This window comes from Bombus vosnesenskii, unplaced genomic scaffold (assembly GCF_011952255.1).
Source record: "Bombus vosnesenskii isolate JDL3184/JDL3185 unplaced genomic scaffold, Bvos_JDL3184-5_v1.1 scf7180000013319, whole genome shotgun sequence".
NCBI classification, from domain to species: Eukaryota; Metazoa; Arthropoda; class Insecta; order Hymenoptera; family Apidae; genus Bombus; species Bombus vosnesenskii.
Genome location: NW_022882964.1, coordinates 2,139,465 through 2,160,422, shown reverse-complemented (window position 1 = coordinate 2,160,422; position 20,958 = coordinate 2,139,465). Strand labels below are relative to the sequence as shown.

The 20,958-nt window shown below is 35.3% G+C and overlaps 1 protein-coding gene across 1 annotated transcript in view; it reads left to right on the top strand.

Annotated features, from left to right (window-relative positions):
• The window catches only part of LOC117235778 (ras-GEF domain-containing family member 1B-like), a 237,582-nt gene that overhangs the window by 156,228 nt on the left and 60,396 nt on the right, over window positions 1-20,958 (top strand). The window contains exon 3 of the mRNA XM_033498112.1: window positions 13,835-13,969. Coding sequence (XP_033354003.1) covers window positions 13,835-13,969 — 135 coding nt within the window. The remainder of the gene's footprint in view (window positions 1-13,834; window positions 13,970-20,958) is intronic.

Genomic DNA, 20,958 nt, shown 5'->3' with positions numbered 1-20,958 from the left:
TTTCATCGAATGTAAATATTGCGGAAGATTTTTATTTGATTTCCTGTTCTTTTTTTTTTTATTTTTTTATTTAGCAGTTTAATGAAATATTCGTTCGTTTTGTTATGTAAATATGAAAAGTTAAATTAATGTTGAACCCGTGGAAAACAAAGTTTACATAAAATTAGCTATCATAGTAATTAGCGGCTTTAAATGTTTTTTCATGGACTGATGTATCTTACATTTTCTCATCTCTACGTTATATCACGCAGGTGTAATTTTGGTGCTGTTATTTGCTCGCGTTTTTATCTTTAATCTTCTATTAATATGCATACAGGAGAAAATTACAACTTTCTTTCGAAGTAATCGTTAATCTTATAGCTCCGTAGTTTAGTGAGCGAACAAATCAATCTATACCAGTGTTCTCAACATTTTTTTGAAGTATGTATATAGCGTTTTATAATAACCAAGTAATTTTCAACCCTTGTTTTATATTTGTATAAAAGTACATTCCAAAATTTAAACCTAATTTCAATATAATGTTTAATATTTGATATAGTGTCTTGTAATAGCCAGATAACCTGCAGCCCTCTACATTGGCATAAAAAAGTTTTCTAATACGACGGATCTTTGAGAATTCAATTCTAACCGAATATTTAATGCTATTATCGTACTTGTACTTAGATTCAAAATTGGAAATTATCGTAATAAATTCGCATAAAGTAATTGCAATTAGAAATAACCACAGCAAACGTTTATTGTTCGCAAAGTTAAATCACTTCCTTCTACTTATCAAAAATTAGTATCAAAACGGTTAATGAAATATCACGTGACAATCATATTGAAATGAATCGCCGCATTCACAAAACACTCTCACGTAAAAGTAATTAAATTACAAGTGACCACAATCTCGTTAGAGTGAAATAAACACTTCGCGATCCTCTCGCGAAACATAAATCCAGGATTCATGTCGATAAACTACAAGCTCGCGAGTCCAATAAAGTTACAAAATTCGCGAATCGTGGGACAAAAGGTCACTGTAACGTGGTAAATTCGGCAAATTCCTGAAATAGCTGGTAAACAAAATAACCAGGGTGGAAATGCCGCGATGAGCAGGTTCTAACGTTTCGTCGTCGTGATCGTTAATGGATCAACATAAGACTTGCTGTTTATCGTTGTCATCGGTCAATTACCGACGAGGCCAAGCTGCCATGAGTTCTGGCAGAGGCCACCGGGTGAAATTTATGCGAACGATCCGAGTCAGACCAGGGTTACCATTATAACGCCGAGGGGGATGCAATTTTGAAGGCAATTTAACTTGAACCGCAACAGCAAGCGTGAGCTATGGGCAAATGTTTACCATGAAAATCGTTATAGTCGTTTCTGGAAGCTCTTGCCTTGAAAGCTCAGCCCTTCTCGATGCCCCGATTTTCATATTTTATTCAGTTCATAGTCATCCTGCACGAGTGACCCGTCTGTCGAGATTATTTGTCTTTTTCCACTGAACTTCGTGTGCAGTAGCAGCTGTCAAGGTAGATAGTGATGTGGATCTCTCGGGTTAGCAAGGTCTTATGGCGTAGTTTGTGTAATATGTTAATTAAGATCTTGATAAGGCGAGCTCCTCTCGGTCGTTGGCACGTTAAGGGTTGTGGTGTGGTCGGCTTCGAAGACGGGACGATTAAGACGTGTAAGCTGATTTATGGCTGACGTTTAGTCCTTGTAGATGACTTAATCGCGGAAAGGAATACAAGTGAAAGTGCATCTAGAAATTTATTACAGTGGATACGTATTTTTTACTACCCTTTTCACTAGCATGTTCGCACCTCTACATTTTATTCCTTATTTTTCTCGTTCCTCTTTATGTTTTTGCACTCAGACGAACGAGAATGCAGATCATAACGGATATTTCAGTTCAGTTAGGAAGTTCATTTTAGCTGCGACACAACCGCTGCTCGCCATGAGGGTGAAAACGACCGCGAGGAAAATCACGAGGCGAAGCGCGAGACGGCGAAATGTGCGATGAAAATAGCGCGTTCCTGGAAATTGCGATCCTACAGTGAGCAGCAACTGAAGAAGGAAAATTATGACTACGATGAGCGATGTTTCTCAACGCAGATTCCTTGGCTGATTTCTGCGAAACTCGATGCACGCGTTGAATATACAGCAATTTGTGATGTAATTCGTTATAGATGTTTCAGAATAATCGTGAAAGGTATCACTGATGGAGGTTTTTTTTTTAGTTATGTCACTATAAGTTAATAGGTTATGCAATTAGTTATACATTGTTATCAAACATAAGTATTAAATATAAATATTTATTAGCGACACTCAGTGGAAGACAAATTGTGTCATGGAATTTTTGGAAGGGGTGGTTTTGATAATAAAAATATAAATTTTGTTATATAAGTAGAAATTACATAAACTCTCCTATAAATTATATTCCATATTATTCTCAACTTCTCACGCATTTCTCTTCAATAAACCTGGACATTATATTATTAAACAAATTCCAAATAATTCATAAGAGACTTTTTTACAAAAATCAATGTTCGATTAACGCTTATTATTCTTCCCAAAAAGTTTCGTCATAAATCACATTCCACTGAAAGCAACAAACTCGAACAAAGAAATCATTTTCACCAAATTAACCATCGGCCAACACACTTTCACACGATTCAATTTTTCACACACGATAGACACCGAAAAAGAGGAGAAGAAAAAAAGCAATGAAAAAAACTTGGCATTTGTTTCACGGTTCGTCGAGGACACAAAATTTCTTAACAATCTTAACGCCTCGTCGAGCGTTCCGTTGGTTCGTACGTTTTACAGGTAATTAAACTTTCGTAGTTTGGGCAAGATGGCTGTGCCACCGGTCGCTGTTCTCTCTAGCGAGAAGCTTGATCCTTCTACGTTTAAACTAGCTAGTGACTACCTGTGTTTATCGACGAACGAAAGCCAAGATCGTTTGTATTAACGCTTTTGGCATTAAGTTTCATTATCGATCCAGAAAGGATCGATCTCAAAGTCGTGAACTTTCTCGTCTAGCTCGGCTAGTAACCTGGAATATCGTAACTTAGCACGCGGACGTTGAGCGGACGGATTAAAGAGGATTTCTTCGTTCTCTTGGCTGGTGTCTCCTTCGTGAAATTTTATTCCATTTTCAAGAGAACCTGGAACTTTTGTTCCGTATCGAGAAGCTGCAGTTTTATTCGCCCAGCGCCACGACCATATTTTATACCCGTGAATCGACTTTGCTAAAAGATCTTAATGAGAATCTGCTGGAATTGCGAGGTAGATCTTCCTGGTGACTGATTTTCTTCTATCTGGGAAAGAATGAAGAGGACATTTCATCTGAAATTTTGGAATTTTAATTTATTTTAAGAAGAATTTGAAGAACGATGCAAAGTAAAACGTTGGAGTTCTATAATAATTTTGTCACACATGATAAAACATTGAAAGAAAAATAATTACAGATTTACGGTAAAGGTTGATGAATAATGAAGTTATTACATATAATGACGGATAAAAGACAGTTTAATATCGATACACTATGAATTTTAGTAACCTTTGTAAAGGTTACTAAAATAAATATTACTATTAAAAATAAAGGTTACTAAACTAAATATTTCTTACCATTTTGATAACAGTCTCCTATTCTCCTATATATTTTATTTAGTCGTTGCTCTTATTAAACATAGATCCATTTCATAAAATTATGATGTCTTCTTACGCTTCTTATTTTATAAACTTTCGTTTGTCCACTATATATGAAAACTTCAACTTCATCGATCAATTTCATTGATAATTTAAACCAATTTACCAATTAATCACATTTTATATGAAGCCAGAAGGTGTTCTAATATTTATGAACTACAGTATACATATTTCTTCGTGAAGAAAAGTTCGTAACGCTAGAAGTAAGAAAAGGAAAGATCAACGACTGTAATGATTGATCACTTTCCACCCCTTTGTGTTTCATCTTTAATTCCTTTCGTGAGGTAGAAGTCACGAGCTGTAATTATGAATCTCATTAAAATTCATAACGCGATACAGAAAGTCATTAGCCTTAAGCGTCTGTCGCGCGATGAAACGTTTTCAAGCCACTCTGTGGCGATCAAGCAGCACTCGAAGAAAAATAATTTCAGCCTTCCAAGTTCGCCGTGTCACGATGGTTCGTGTTGCTAATAATAATTTCCTCGAGTGTGGCAGCTGCGCAAGAAAAATTGAAAATATCAAGGAGCAACGAGCAACCTGCATGAATCGACTGTAGTTTCTTTTGTAGTAGATACAAGCAAATACTTGTTCAAGCCTTAAAAACAATACACCTGAGGTGTAAGACGTGAATGATGCCAGAGGAATACTCGGCGTATTAATTTAACAGTACGTTTATTAATATTACTAACGTGTGTTGGCTGGGCCTCTTCGTCCCGAGTTTTCTTCGTTCCTCTCTTTTACGGGATGCCGAGGTTCCCCGAAAAAGAAAGTTTTCCTCCATGGTAGGGAAACAGTTTTCCTTTGCGCTCTTCCATAAGTTCCAGGCCTCGGACGTGGTTTCGCGGGCCATGTGACCGACACGTGCGCTTCAATCCTGGAACTTTCTTCACGGTCTTGCGCCGCTACACACTTAAATTACGTACAAATTATAAAAATTTCAACCAGTGATGCGACTAAAATACAAAATCTGTATCAATGACATGAAGATAGAAAGTATATGAAACAAGTATGTAATTTCATAAAAAATCATTCAAATCAACTCGAAGATGGTATCCCGCTAGGGGTAACTATTCACATGTTATTTAGCAATAAAGCTAGAAAAATTTACCGAATGTCCAGCTGGACAAATTGCAAAGTACAAATTAAATAATAAAAAAAATTTTACCTAAAAAATTTCCATGAAATATGAAGAACTAATTTTGCTCACTCTGATAGTTGTATCGATAATGACTAAATTACCTAAGAGTTATTGAAATTTTATTTCCTAAATTACAAATACCGATGCAATACTATTTCATTATTACGATATTATTATTCGATGTCATATTATTCTTCCACTTCCGCTTACACTTTGCTAGTCACGTCTATTATACTATTACATCTTACTCCGCGACTTATACAGTAACTTATACAGTATAACTTATACAGTAACGAACGTAAACTTTTAAAGGGACTCTTCGAAACATCATCAAAGTTCCCATAAAACGCAAGTCTTGAATAACCGAAGTGACGGAAACGATTGCACAAAACGTCAATTTGCATCGATCGCTATAGAAGAGGGTGTTCGCGGTACCGCACGCTCCATAAAATCCCATTTGAAGGAATATGGTATCCATGGCCTCCGCTTGAAAGGCCGAATAAATATGTTCACGGCGATTTAATCTTTCGAACGGCAAAGACCCTTCCGTTTTCCTTTCGCCGCGGCTCTTTCCACATTTCTGCCTCGCGTCTTTCTCCCATCTCTCCGACAGGAAGTTTCACAAAAACGAGTTACCTGCTCTTTTAGGCTGCACTTTGCAGTGTTCGTCTGAAGAGAATTCAGTCTGCACGAGGAATTCTTGGCTACGCGGCAACCCGTCCTACACTCATGTCACTCTTTGCTTTTACCGCGTTTGATAAAGACGAATCGCTGCACGAGAGAACCAAGGACACGCGCAACGATAAAGGCGGATGGAGAAGGTTCGTGTCGAAGGTGGACGAAAGTTACCGAGCGATTCGATCAGAAAACTCGAAGGCTACAGCGTTCTCGAAGATCGATTAACAGTTCGGTTCTGCTACGAAGTTTAACGTGGCACGGAATTTGCTATTCCTACCACGCAGAGAGTTAATGGTGTTACGGAGGTTGATGGCGAATAACAAGAATGCAAATTTACCTGATGTTTTGTCGATGTAGATGCAATTCTGTTTTTCAGGTGATTTCTTATCTCCTTTCCCTTATTATCATGGAATTGGTGTGACTACGTATTTAGAATAGAATTTACTGTGACTGTCATTAGAAGGTAATCGAGCCATCCATGAATCATGCCGATTAATTTTGTAAATTTAAACAATGTGTGTTAAATGTTACAATTTTCTAAGAATCTCGAAGTTGAATTATTCCCCTATTCATCGATAGGTCAAAGATCGTTGCTAATCATAAAATTAAAATAGTTTTCTTTCATATTTCGTTGAATATGAAACTTTCTGTTCGCGAATAAAAATAAAACTCTTTAACAAGTCTCCTCGTCCGCGGTTACTTTTGCACGGTATGTTTTTATACGCCACAATGTAAATTTTGGTCTTTTTTATATGACCATAATTCTTCCTCGTTCTTAGAAACGTCGATCATCAAATTTATGAGATTTTTCGTCGAACGTACGTGGCTGTATCTCGTATCTTGGGACTCGATCAGGAAATTGAGAGGATTTGCTGCGAGGCAGACGAACTTTCGTCCATTGTGCTCTTTGGAACGTATTAGGTTCGCGTATGCATACACGTGCGCTAGACTACCCGAAGTATAATCTCGCAAGGAGTGTATTCTCCACTTATCGAAAAGCCATAACTTGGAAACGATCGCGTCGCCGAGATCCAATCTGCAAACGTACGTAATCGTGTACAGGGAGCCACGAAAGCGCGGCCGGAAATAATGGATCTTCGTCAGCGAGAAATTCGAAGATCGACTCCCCGACGAGACGCTGATCGGGTCGTCCCGACCCGATCGGCTTGTTTAAATGATGTTTAACGACGTCGTTACAGAGGCGTTTTAAGAAACAAGAATATCGAGAGGTGTTAATGTTCCTCGCGTACATCGGGTAGACGTGGGTATCGTTCTCGAGAGTGAAAATTGAAAATAACTTGAAACTTTTAATTTAGGTATTTGCTATTTTTATTTATTCACTGTTTGGTATTTCAATTATCAGATGAAATAATTGGAGTTTCTTTTATGATTTTTTATAGAAACTTTTAGGGACAGTTGAGTTATTGAAGATGGAAGATTGATTTTTTAAATTCGAAACACGAAGTACAGCTACTTCTCCATGTTGCATTACTGAATACTTTTTTTACTATAAGCTTGAACATAGATCGTGCAAAAGTTAGTATGATATCTGCGATGGTATTAACTGAATAATACCACCATTCAAATACTTCTGTGAGCTGTTGCAGAATAAGTCTCAGCTTCTGTCAATTCTCCATTAGGTATAATTATTGGAAATTACATTTCAAGAAATTGAAAAAGTTTTTAATATTCCACGGTATTTTGGGGTGTTTGACGTGTAAAACATATCGCATATTCCGCATAGATGAGTTGCAAACGGAGTGAACTTTCCCGCGGGCATAGTTGGCGCAATAATTGAAACAGGCGTTGCGAGTGTGGCGAAAGATGCAGCTCGCATCCGGCCGAGTGCGGCACGCGGAAACGTGCGTGAGTTACTGGCCAAAACATTCTCGTTCCCGATTTCCAAAAATAAGAAACACGCGAACTGTCTCAAAGAAACATCAGCCGACTGAGTTTCAGCTATGATCCCGTAGTACGTTGATGCAACGTTAGAGATCGCAGAGGAAACGTTTCGTCGCCAGAGCGAAGCAGCGTTTTCTCGAATTTTATAGAAAATGATAACTGGTAATTAGAAACGTAAGGAGGGAATTCTAAATGGATAACTATAATGTTTCAAACGTAACGAGATAAAATCAAGAATTTTAGTTCTACTAATATTTAGAGATAGTAATATTACGTTAATTTTTCGATCAGTCTTTCAACGCTTTTATTAAAAACATGATTACCTTATCATAAAAATAAACGGAATTGCTTTTACGAAAGAAATATCCAGAATTACTTGTATAATAATCTTAAATTTAAAAAAAGCTCGCTAGTTTTGTATTTCCTTAATACCCCAACTTGCTCCATTCAAACGATCTTACCGATACTCGATCATCGACTCCAGTTTCCTTCTAGATCGCTCCATCATCGTATAAATGAAACTATCTCGAACGACCTTCCACTATCAACTTCCTCGAGGAAAAACAAAGAGGAAGAAATATCCGACAGGTAGGGTTGCCTGTGCTTTTTTTACTCGCGACCGATAAAAGATACCAGAGGTGGATGGAGCGTGGAATAAAGGGAGCGGCGAAGGGGGAGGATCGTCAATAAAGAGCGATAGTAAAGTGGCGAACGTCACTTAAAGGGTCTTCAAGCCTCTATTACTTTGAGAGAGAAGCACTCTATGCTATTACCAATACACGAAATAAAAGCTGAGAGAGTGGGGGACGAAGCGTAGAATGGGGTGAGTAGCAGGAATGGGTGGCCTCGAGGTTGCACCCAGGCCACGCTTTCGTTACCGACACTCTCTTGCTACTTCTCGCGTACCGATTCCCTCTCTGTTTCGTTTCCTTCCACTTGTTCGAGCCTTGTTCTTCTCTATCGACCTGGCAACTCCTCTTTTCCACCTACAAAGTGCTATTCGATCGGCCGCGATCCATTAAGGAAGGCCAAATATCGCTTTATCGACTCGCGACCTCCATTCTTGAAAGCGTTTTTAATGGAACCGAGCCCCGTCATCGTCGTTGTCGTCGTCGTTCTGGCGTCTTTCGTGTCTCCTCTTCGTACCATTCAACTCCGGTGTGTTGCTTTGACTGCTATTGATTTTATGATTACCGTGAACGATCACGCGTACCATGCGTCCTCGATTTTAGGAAACGGAGAACGATAGCAATTAAATCCGCGTTTCTAGCTGCTTTTTCACCAGGGTAATTTGAGGCTGAATGACCGGGTCCGGATGCTTCTACGATGAGAGACGCTAATGGATTGGTCTCTACGTGATTCTTGATTTCGTAATTACGTTCTTTTTCTTCCTTTTTAATTACACACCTTTGTTCGCTGGATTGAAAAGCTACGCGAAGCGTTCAGATTCATGCTTCTGCAGTTTCATGTTTAGGTGGTTTTATAAACTGGATCGAATCAAGTAATATCATCTTAGAGTTATTTTTTTTTTAATTTTTTGCATAATATATAAGATAAATATTTCATGAATATTTTATACAAAAAGTAAATTAATTTATTTATCATCGCATGAAGTAAATTATTCGTTTTATTTTGATAGAAGTAACAAAAAATAGTTCAATTAACGTAGAAGAAAGAAATAGATAAATTAAAAGGGAATAATATTTTAAAAACGTATTTGAAAAATTCGAAGAATAAATATCGTTTTCCTTGGAAAAAGAATTTGTATATTTTTCATTTAAGTTCTGTGTACACCTATTTATTAAAAATTTCTACTACTTCTTTTTTTATTCTCCCTTTTTATGAATACATAACATGGCTCCGTAAATGGCAAACTGGTTGTACTTCATGATTACACAACCGTGATTAAAGAAATTTCGCACGTAGGTATGGAATAAAATGAACGTGACAGTACTGTTACGAAACGTCATGTTGAACTACGTACTGATTGGTAGGTACGTCTATTCTTTCTTTTCAGATCAAAGCAGAAACTCGTTCCATTTTCTATGCAGTTGATCGATATTGCAGTTTTCACAGAAAATATATTAACAATTTCACCATCATGTACGTGTCGGCCACTGAATAAAACGAATGCTCGATTAAATTTCCTGTTTCATTTATCAGTTGTTAGGAGTTCTGTTTCAATCAAATTCAACGGATATCCATTTCGCAATCTGATCTTAAGCAATACCATTTCTCTTACGTATTTATTTCACTCCATGTTAGTGAGAGTGTTCTAAAACAAGTATCGTACAGCCAAAATTTAATCAGGCAATTTTTTAAAAATATAAAAATTTGCAATTTAAAATTTATATATATATTTAAAGAAAATCATATTGAATAAGATACAAGTGCAGATAGGAACAAATTTGGCATTTCGGTGTTTTCTAACAAAATTGTAATTGTATTTCTATCATAGGCTAAATTGCAATTATAATTAATTAAAAATACCATCGAATAGTATTGTATTCCATAAATTACTCTGCTTGTTTTTAGTATATCCAACTAGGTTGTAGTAACTCACTGTAAAATACTACCACACCGTTTCTAGCAAATTTCTAGCAAAGCTTGTATATACAGTGTGATTTGAGGGGAATAACGGTTCTTCGATTTTTAGTTTCAAATATCCGGACTCCGATTATTTTTATTTCCCAAACAATTGAATTCTCTATATAAATGTCTACGTCCCAGATACAATATCTTCGCATCTATGATATTCACATCTTTCACCCCTCACTATACCCTCTATTCTCATTCTTTTCCTTACCCTCATTTATCAGCGCTATTACCACCTAATTTCATGCAAATCATTCAGAATAATATAAAGTACAATAACCACGTTCTCATTCCGATTGATTTCATTGTTTCCCCCCATGGAGGAACAGCTTTCAGGCGTTTAAAAAACGATCAATCTTTCTTGCGCAACGATATATTCGTCGACGAAATATGAAAAAAGATTGATGTAATTAAGAAGTCAGTTACCGTTAACGTCACGCTTTGTCGTACCGCGATTATGTTTAGTTTTCACTTATTCTCTGGAATTAAGCGATCGATCGATATCAACGCTAGGATATGGAAAAGTTCCCCTTGATGAGAGATCTAACGAGCGTATCATAATCCTTCGTTAAAAGGCTGCCGTCATTAAACCGTGATATTGCGTGCAAAATGTCGTGGCATTTCATACCTTCCTCGTAATTGTGGGCCATTCTCGTACCTCCTTAAAAACCATTGATTGAATCGCACAGAAATCATGAACACGGCCTTTTAGGGTTCGGTAGTTGTTAATCGTTTTTAGATCTTCCAAGTGGAGAAGGTAATATGAGAATTGCTTTATATTCCTCTGAATTTTTTATGTGGATATTATTGAGTTGTTGGAAAAGTTCGTAGGATATTTATTACAGATTTTTATAATATAGTTTTAATATTGTTTTTAATAGGAGATTAAAGAAAATTAAGGAGTACCATAAAAAATTTGTTAAAATAAGTTTCTTTTCTTTTTATTTTGACGAGATATTGTTGAACCTCGTACATATATCGAAGCAATTTTAAATCGTAGCTGTAATGTTTGCCTCTATGAATATAGTATATTCTTCTGTTTGAATTCATTGTTCGGAAAACCAACTAACATTTACTATGTATTATATTTTACTTGATATTATATATGTGATAATACTTGTAATGTAATACTTGTGTTTCCGCATTTATTACATTTTGAGCGATGTCATTATTGGAAAAGTTTAACTCGTACAATTAAGCGTCTCAGATAACTGATAATGCATTATGTCTAAACAGCAAAGTGCTATTAAAATGCTTCATTCGCAGACACAGGATATTCCCCAAACATTACACGAAAATCTATACTAAATAGATAAATGTATTCGCAGTTTACAATATAACTGAAGTTAAAGTTATAAATGATCCGCAGTTATCTGTATTACGTTTATTAAAGCGAAGTAATTTGTTTGTAAAATGTAATTTATATTATCTTTTAACATGGTAAAAACTTATGATAGTAACAAATGCTCTTGTCTCTAATGCACGATCGGTACACATTGCAAATTTAGCTTAGTAAATTACATATACGTATGTTGTATGCGCAATTATAGAAAGTTGCATTAAAATATTTGTTCAGTATTTCAATATTTTTATAATAATTCCATGTGGATAATAATCAGTCGCGTTCTTCTTTTTTATATTTTATTAAAATCAGAAATAACGTCGATGAAGTATTTCGAAATAATCATATTTAATCATATTCTTATTTCCTTTTTCCCTTATTTCTTTCCTAAATATATAATTTATCGTGCATTAAATAAAATTTTCTTCCATGAATATGTACGTTTAATCTATGTATTATTGAAATCGATGAGGTACACTTTGATAATGGAATGGGTTCGTATATTCATAGAAACTAACGCCAGACAATTCTGCTTTTAGTCTAATGGCATCGCACAGCATTGTTCCGTAGTTAAAATGTGTTAAATCAATATATTGTACTAATAGTTCTCGCAGTCTACAAATACGATACTATTTTCTTTACATTTACATATTATAATAATTTCTCTAATAATTTCCAAAGAATAATATAACGTACAAAGTAAACTACAAATTAAATAATTAATTTCGTACTTCGTCAATACGTATCTTATATTACTAATAAATTTATTTGTTTATTTATAGTAATTTATTAGAACAATACAAATTGGAATAAAAGCTCGAATTAATCACCGTTATATTATTTAACTTCAAGGTACTTTATTTTAATTCGTATTCTATGATTTACCTGATAAAGATAATAAATGTAAAATACAAATTAAAAGTATTATAGATACTTTCATGTTATGTAATTTCTTTAAAACATCATTAAAATGTTAAACTTTAACTAAATCCCAAATTTCAAAAATAATAAAATAAATTCGAAGTACTATCATTGTGTACAACATTCTTCGTCTATAAAGAAATAAGAACGTGCAAACACGTTCGACGAAATTTCCCTTTACGACCATCTTTGCCCCATCTAATCCATCTCATAAAAGCTGTTCGCTCGCTACGGAAGAAGGCGAGAAAGCTGGAGCCAGAAATACACGGCGAAAACAGTTCGAGAAAAGGTTTCCCGGATGAAAGAAACGAACGGGTGAAAGGGGTAAAATCGAGACAAGATTTTAGCGCAGATTCTGCTAAGGAAACGGGGCGAACAAATAGCACCGTGGCTCGCTTGGCCGCGTTTCTTTCTCCTCCTGTAATTTACAACTTTAAATTGCGCCACTATATCGTCGTAATTTTTGCATACCGTCTTATTTTGGATCTCTGGTTTTCTGTTACCGCTTATAAATCCTGCTGTAGGGAAATTAACGAACAACATCCATCGAGGGTTTAAAGAGAACGCAAATACGGAAAAAAAGAATAGTTAAATTTTTTAGCCAAAGATTAGGTACGTAGAAAAAATTGTATATTTCTTGTGCCAATAATTAATTTAATCTCATCTCTGATTTTTTTGTCGGACGTATTTATTTTTCTTACTCAAATTTCTTTGAGTTTACATCAAGGTGCTCTAATTACTTTCAATAAGATGTTAGTCAAAATACTAATCGTTATGGGCCTTAAAAATAATTTCAATATATTGCAACTATAATATTACAAGTGTGTACATATATTCGTACATCATGATTTTTTTAAAGTTCGAGATTTAGCATCCTGGGATAAGTTACAGGATAATTAATTACGAAGTGGTTTAATTAATTACTTGAAGAACGACGATCCCGTGATTTTACAAAAATACTTTTAATGTGTGGGAAACATTGTAACTAAAAGTATGAATAGTGTGTTTTATACCTACCTGTTTTCGTTGCTTTAATACAAATACATTCTGACAGCTATTTCATTTTATTTATATTTGATTGTAAGCAACGAAGATTGATTTTCTGCGAATGCAACTGCAGGCGGGTTCCATTAGAGATGTATAGATCGTTCGAGGGTGAAAGATGAGAAATGAAGCAAGGAAATGGGAATAAAGTGCAGTGGTTTCGTTTATTGTTCTGTTACAAATTGTTCAAGTAAATCACATTTGTAATTCAAATAGCGCAGCAATAACTTTATCTTCTTCAATTTTACCTCGTTTTATTTCATTAAAATAACTGATTTTATTTACATTTTATTAATAAATTCATATATCCAGCGTTTCGCATAAAACAACTTATTTAGTTTAATACTTGATAACTTTGTTGATATCAAAATGAAAATTAAAAATCGTGTTCCTTTGCGTAAAAAGAATGATTCGATAAGAATCGTATAAAAAGCTGTTTATAGCGCGACTAATGTGTGTCCGTGTTAAGAAATTTCTCGTGTCTCAATAAATTATTTCAATACTATTTCTCTGTTTTCCAGAGCTTGCCACAAACACCAGCTGGCGGTGTGGGTGGAAAAGGAAGCGGAAGTGCTGGCGCCGGTTCTGGTATGGTCAATGGTTCTGGTGCCGATCATCAAGATATTCGTGACGGTGCTGCTATAAATACAGAACATGTGAGTAATTCCATTCTCCGAGTTTTTTGTCAATTAAAAATTATACAAGTTGCGAGAAGTAACTCGTTATTTTATCATTTGTTATTTATACTAAATGAGATCTGAAATTTTTATCATTAATGTAGACTGTAACGAAAGATGAAGGAAATAAAGAATAGGAAGGGTGACAAGAACGAAAATAGAAGCGTGTTTTCTCCGTTGATTAATCTGTAAAGGACTTCTACCTAGTCTATATTTTAACTTTAATAGAATAATTGAGATCAGAGGACGTGCTCGTATATTATTCTTTCCATTTTCGTTTAAAGATATTTTTTCTTTTTATTATCTGCGCCAAAGCGAATGTATTAAGGACCAAAGTCAACGCAACATCGAATCATGTGAAATTTCTTTTCGGTCGTTTCACGATTGAAATCTATTGAAAAGAATTTCTAGACGTAGCTCGACATATTTTTATTCACTGCTTTTCCTTTCGTTTAGATGCTGCAATTTTGTGAAATTTAAAACAGTTTTATAAATAAAGAAAATACAATATAAATAAAAAGTTTTTACAAATATTTCATATCACTAATGCTTTCATCCTTTTTACACCCTGGACTTGCGTAATGAGCCTCTATAATGTGTCTATTAATCTAATACACTTTTTGCGATTTAACAAAATTACAACTTACTCCATTCACGTTTTTCTTCTTGAGTTCTACACGCTATTTCACTGGTTGGTTCTTAAGAAGTTAAGCACTGTATTGTTCAGTTTAACTTAGTTACTCAAGTAGATACGTCAAAAACGTTCGAACGGTTTAGACACGTAAGAGAATCGTCTCGTAAAAATGTAGTCGCGCTTTCAAGCGTCACGGGACGTGGCGATACCCGGGGAAAAAGCTCGACGAGTTCTTGGCCGAGTGGGCAAGAACAAATCGGCCGTTCGCTCGGCAATGATTGCCGTTACTATTCTTCGAAAACTTCCTTAAAAGTACCTCGACGAGGAAAGTTTCGCAGTGAAAGCAACAAAGTGAGTCATTCAGCGTGCCGGCGGGCATTGTTTGCTTTCTTTCGCCTTATTTCGCGGCCACCTTTATATCGTCCAGATACTCCGGTTCCACAGAAAAATAAGGGAAAAAGCTATTGGCGTATAGTGGCTGAACGCTCGGGGAAATTTTCCCAATCGTTCGCCAGAGAAGTAACTTGTAACGATTCACTGCCTCCGTTAATCGATAACGAGTTTGCAAGGGGCAGAAGGGTTGCTACGTGCGTTTCGGTATTACTTGATGTACGATGTTTGTAGTTCCTACTAGGTTTGAAATTAAGTTAATTTTAAACTGAGAAATTAAGAAGATGTAGCTAAATGAAGATAGTAATGGATGTATTTGTTTTGTATTTGTTTGCTATACATGTATGATGGTCACGTATATTTTTCATGTCGTAGAAATTTTTACGATGATTTAGAAATTTAACATGATATCAAACAATTTAAATCTAAAACTTCATACTGTACCAAGGGTATTAATGAATAAAACGGTTCAAAGTATAGTATCGATATTTTGCACGTATTTCTACCATTATTTCAACAAAGAAATAAAACGTGTCTCACTAATTGTAATATAAAATTTTGTAGCACCTCCGAACCTTCGCTAATAAGATATGATACATCCACCACGTAACAAGTACCATCCAGACACGGAAATCTCTAACAATTTAAATAAATCTTCCTGTCTTGCAACGCTAAAAAATAGTCAAAGAGTACATCTTCGTAAATGGCGTCGCAAACCACTTAAAAATTTTAAAAATAATGCAGAAAAATTTCTTAAATTCAGCTCCATAGTCTCATAGTTGCCATAGTTGTAGCGTTTGAAGTCGCTGAACTTTCTTATTATTCGCATGCTCGTATCGCGTGCAGATTTGATCGTTGCGGCGGAAGCTAATCCGCAGGCCATCGATTCCATCAACAGAATTAAAAAGAAAAAAAAAAAGGAAAAAAGAGAAAAAACGAAAGATAGCTGGGAAGACAGTTTAATCGGAAATCGGTTGGACGTAGTTCGGGAATCCAGGAATTAAGCGATTACTTGCGAAGTTAACCATTGTTTCAGCCAGTCCATCAATCGGGTCCCACCTAACCACCCCTTTGTGCAATTCCCACCCTCCCATGCGCGGCACCTCGTCCGTCCCACCCACTCGATTTTCGCACGTTGATCCATTCGCACGGAATTAAAACCTTTATCTACGTTTCTCCGCCTGCTTTGTCGAGGTTTGACCGGCGAAAACGGACGTGCACGAGAGACTGGTCGAGGAATGGAATGGAAAGGGTGGAGCCTCTGGTTCGAGAGCTCGATGCTCATGGAACGGTTGCCGGAATCGTTTATTTCGAACAGCTACGCGCTCCACGCTGATAAGCAACGTCAATTTTTGTGTCGTCTCGCTTTGGACGCTATCGTCCGCTTATTTTTTTCCTTTTTAATTGAGATTCTGCCTCTGCCACGCTCCTTTTTCTTGTCTGTGTAAGAAGAAAGTGCTTTAGAGAATGCTTTTAAGAATTAATGCTATAATTAGACTCTGGATTTTTAGGCATCTACGCTGTTTACAGCTATCATTCAAAAGTATTTCTCCATAGCATTTGTATCTGCATTGTATTCATTATTTGCATTCATATACTAACTAGTTCCGAGTAATAAGATTCCCGCTTTTTTTATTATTTTTGTTCCCTGACAAATATTAATTCGATTAATAATGGCACTCGTTTAACACTAATTTAATTATTTGATATTTCTCTTGCATACTAATCATTCGTATTAAGAATTCTACATTCCATATACTTAACAATTATTATATTCTACCGCTAAGAATATTTCCTGGTGCTAAAGATATTTTCATTTTTAACGTTGCTGTTCAATTTATCCTACTTCAGTTCGCTCTTAACTTTCATCATTGCTTTATCTCTTCTACAGACTTTACAGTGCATTTATCTATCCTATTATTCGTTCCCGTTCTGTGGCAATCTGTTTGCACCATGTCCTAATTTCTTTCTTTCAAACTATTCCACTTTCATCTTTTCGTTTTCCCTTTGCCACATTTTTTCATTTCTTCGCATTAAAAAATCTTGTTCCAGTAAACTTTCCATTTTTATTATAATCGTATTAAAAACGTACCTCTTCTAAAATATTTTTTATTATAATTCTTTCATTGACAATTTTAATTCGCTTTCTCTCTCATTTGACTTTTTTTTTTTTACCTTCCTTTTACTTTAGTCCACTGTTTTCAACCAAACCTGACGTTTTGCTCTAGCCTCTCTCTTTTTATCCCTCTTTTCTAATGGCGGATAGTTTTTTGCAATTTTCGACGATGTGCTATCGATTTACATGAGACTGCAGAATGATGGCTCGCCTCCGTCGATTCCCACATTGGTTATATGGATTCTCTAATCGAAAACCGAGATAGGGGCAGAGGAAAATGAGAAGGGCTGCAGCCGAATATTTCATCTTCGTTGAGAGACGAGGGCTTTCAAGTCATTGTACCTTCGCGGTAATATTTTGGACGACTTTCGTCGAACGGATAGCTTGATTCACTAGAAAAATTGTCCAAATCAATATCAATATTCGTTGAAATCCACCGTAGACGTTTTAGACATTCGTTTAATAATATTTTAGGTTTGATAATTATGTACAGATTTAATACTTATATTTTCGAAGTTATCGGTTATTCTCTTCTTCGATTATTTTATATTAAAATTTATATGAAAAATATATTAAAATTCGTGTAAACATCATATTATATTAACAACTATACGTAATATTAAATTAATCGTGAATATAATAATTATAAAATATGTTCGAATGATGTTGTTTTATAACGAATCTTAAGCGATTAAGATGTAAATGTCTAAACATTATATAATCAACATTATTATGCTTATTTGGAAGAGAAGTCGCGATAAATAAATTGCATTTTTCGTATTTTAATTCTCTAAATCGTTTCGTTTTTCGCAAATAAGCTTATCGTTCTGTGGATTTACTAATTAAAGCGTAGCGAACGCGATAATTCGATAATTCTGCCAACGGAGGAACTGAATCGCGTCGACTTAACCGTATCTACCGTAGGAGTTTGCTACGTTTCGGCTTATCTGAGTAGGCCAGTTAGCCGGAAACCATGCTGACTATGAAGTTGCACCGTACTCACCCCTCTCTGTGTTAAACACGCTAGGTAATTCCTGAATAAGAGAACTCCTGAAAATACTTACCTTTCACGGGCTGATGATTGTACGATGAATTTCTCCGCACACGCGTATACCGATATATAAATCGATATATCCATAAGCAAATGTCATGATCGTTGTACGCGATCGTCCTGGAAATGTGGTAATACTGATTTGCTGCGTTTGTTAAATGGTAGATTCATCGACCGATATATATAGCTCTTTATCATATTCATGATTCATTCAAACAATTAAATTTGTTTCACTCGAATATTAAAACTATTTATGTTTATATAATTGATATAGATTGGTTATGATTAATTCATTATTTATTTTCTAGAGCTTTAACAGTTCTAATTAAGCATTAATAGTGAATATATAATTACTCGATTTTTGGTGCAGAATTATTTATAAAATAGAAATGTTGAATAATTAGGTAGTGGTATATAGTGTATATATAACGCGTGGCAACAGGGATTTGAGGAAATGTGCAAGTAAAATTGTTCTTGAAGATTAATTATTGAGCATTTTAGAAAGAATTAAGCGAAGAACTATTCAACAAACAATAGAAAGACAAGTGTTGATTAATAATCTATTGGAGAAGAATTTTTTGTCGTTTCAGATTAGTTCATCTTCGATCAGTATTCTTAAACTCAGATTAATTTTGTGCAAATCAAATTATCACATAATCTCGTTTATTCTTCACCAAATATTTAAAACCTTTGCAATTTCGATTTACAGAATATTCGTCACTGTCTTAAAATTTTATTCAGAAATATGAATTATACCTTACTTGAAACAAATGTATTAATCGTTTACCTTAAAAATGAAAAGTACGGTCATCTTTGGTCCATATAAATTTCCATTCCGCACAATTCGGCATAATTCGCCGCTTATACGCGTCAATGGATATTCGAACGTACAAAGGAATGAAATGTCAAAGAGTTAACGCGGCTAACGAATATCCATTTAGTCGCATTTCGGACAATTATCCGCGAGCGTAGGGAGTTTTTTAAACGAGAATATCGCGTTCTGGAGGGCGTCCGTTTCGAAAGTGGTCTGAGCAGCGTGCAGTCCGGAAAATTAGTCGGCGACATTCACCGGGACCGGAAGTAGCAAACGACGACGGCTGTGGCTTCGCTCTGGCTCTGAGCACATACACATCCGTTGGTGTTTTATTTTTCGCCCGTTGTTTTTTCGTGCACCACCGGCTGAACAGAGGGAAAAAAACTAATTCCGTAATTGCGATTCAAATTTCTTTCGAACAACCTCGCAATGCCGTTCTCTCCCCTTTCCCTCCACTTTCCACGCGTTTCCTCCGTCTTTAGAACGAAGAACAACTTTCGTTTTCCTAGTTCTCTGTATTTTCCTGCTCCTTTTCCCTTTTTCTTTCTTTTTTTTAATTCTTGCTTTCACGGAATCTGCGGTACCCCCGTCTTCGTCTTCGTCTTCGTCTTCGTGTAATTCCAGTCTTATTTATTTCCTTCGAGAAAAATTTCTGCGTTTTCTCCCAATATACTTTCCTTTCCTTTCACTTACATTCCATCCTTTCTTCCGTTTCATACTTGACTTACGTTGGATTTTTCTTGTCTTTGTTCTCTTACGTATTTCCGACTCATCCCTGGTTTTGTTTTTATGCCTTGTTATTTTAATACACTGGTTGCAGACTTCCATTGTTGTCTCATTAATCTAGTTTTTAAAGTATCCATTGCTATACTTCTTCTCGCGACTTTTTCTCGCTGCGAAAATGCACAAGGTTTGATTTAGTCTATTGTTACTAGATAAAACTATATTCACTAATAAGTATATGTTTATGAAGAACAAGAACCAACGAAGGAGAACGAAATTTTTGTAAAATTTATAACTATCGATTTAATTAACTTTGACAAGTATTAAATTGTCTGCAAGACCAAATATAATATATTATGTACATACGTTGGAGCTAACGTTCTTTAATATAATAGTGTTATGAATGAGGCTTAACGTAGAATGTGACTAGAAAATATAAAAATTCGATATATCACGTTTACATGGTAATATCGTATAAATATCATATAATATCGTAAAAAATCGTATGACATCGATTACTTAAAATCAGGCAATTTTACAAAATTGATAAATCCCATTTTTTTAAAGGAATCTAAAAGCGATAAAAATTGCTAAAAAAAAAAGGGAAACATACAAAATTTCAAAAGATTTTCCGTTTTTCAATTTTCTGCAAATTATATTTTCTCCATCCATCTTTTCGCTGTGCAACGTTCTTCTCGCTTCGAGTCGTTCTTCCATTTCCTCCAATGCGGACATGCTCTTTTGCCGTTTTTTTCAACCCCCGTTCCGAACGTTCTTTTTCTTTCGTCTTCATTTCATCTCCTTTGAACCACGCTCTAATTCCTCCCAATGTTCTCTTTTGACGAGTCGCCGTTTCTCAGGATGCATTCAATGCACACTATCGTTGGCCGACTTCCGTTTCGTCGATGTACAAACCAGTCCTTGTTTCATTTTTAAATCATGAAATTGTGGCCTAATATAGTATCAGGCTAATAATTAATCGAACGCTTTCTCGTGTAACCTTTGTCGATTAAAATCTATTAATTATCGGTCCCGGTTTTGGTTAAAATAATAAAAGCAACTTTGTTACAAACAAAGTTTATCATGAAGATGTTAATCGTGTTAGTGGAAATAATTCGTAATTAATAAAAATAAGTATACTTTGTCTACATATGCAAGTATAATTAAGTATTTTATCCATCTGTCCGGAGAAAAATATTAAATGGGATTGGTAGTATGATTCAAGAATTTTTCATCTCTT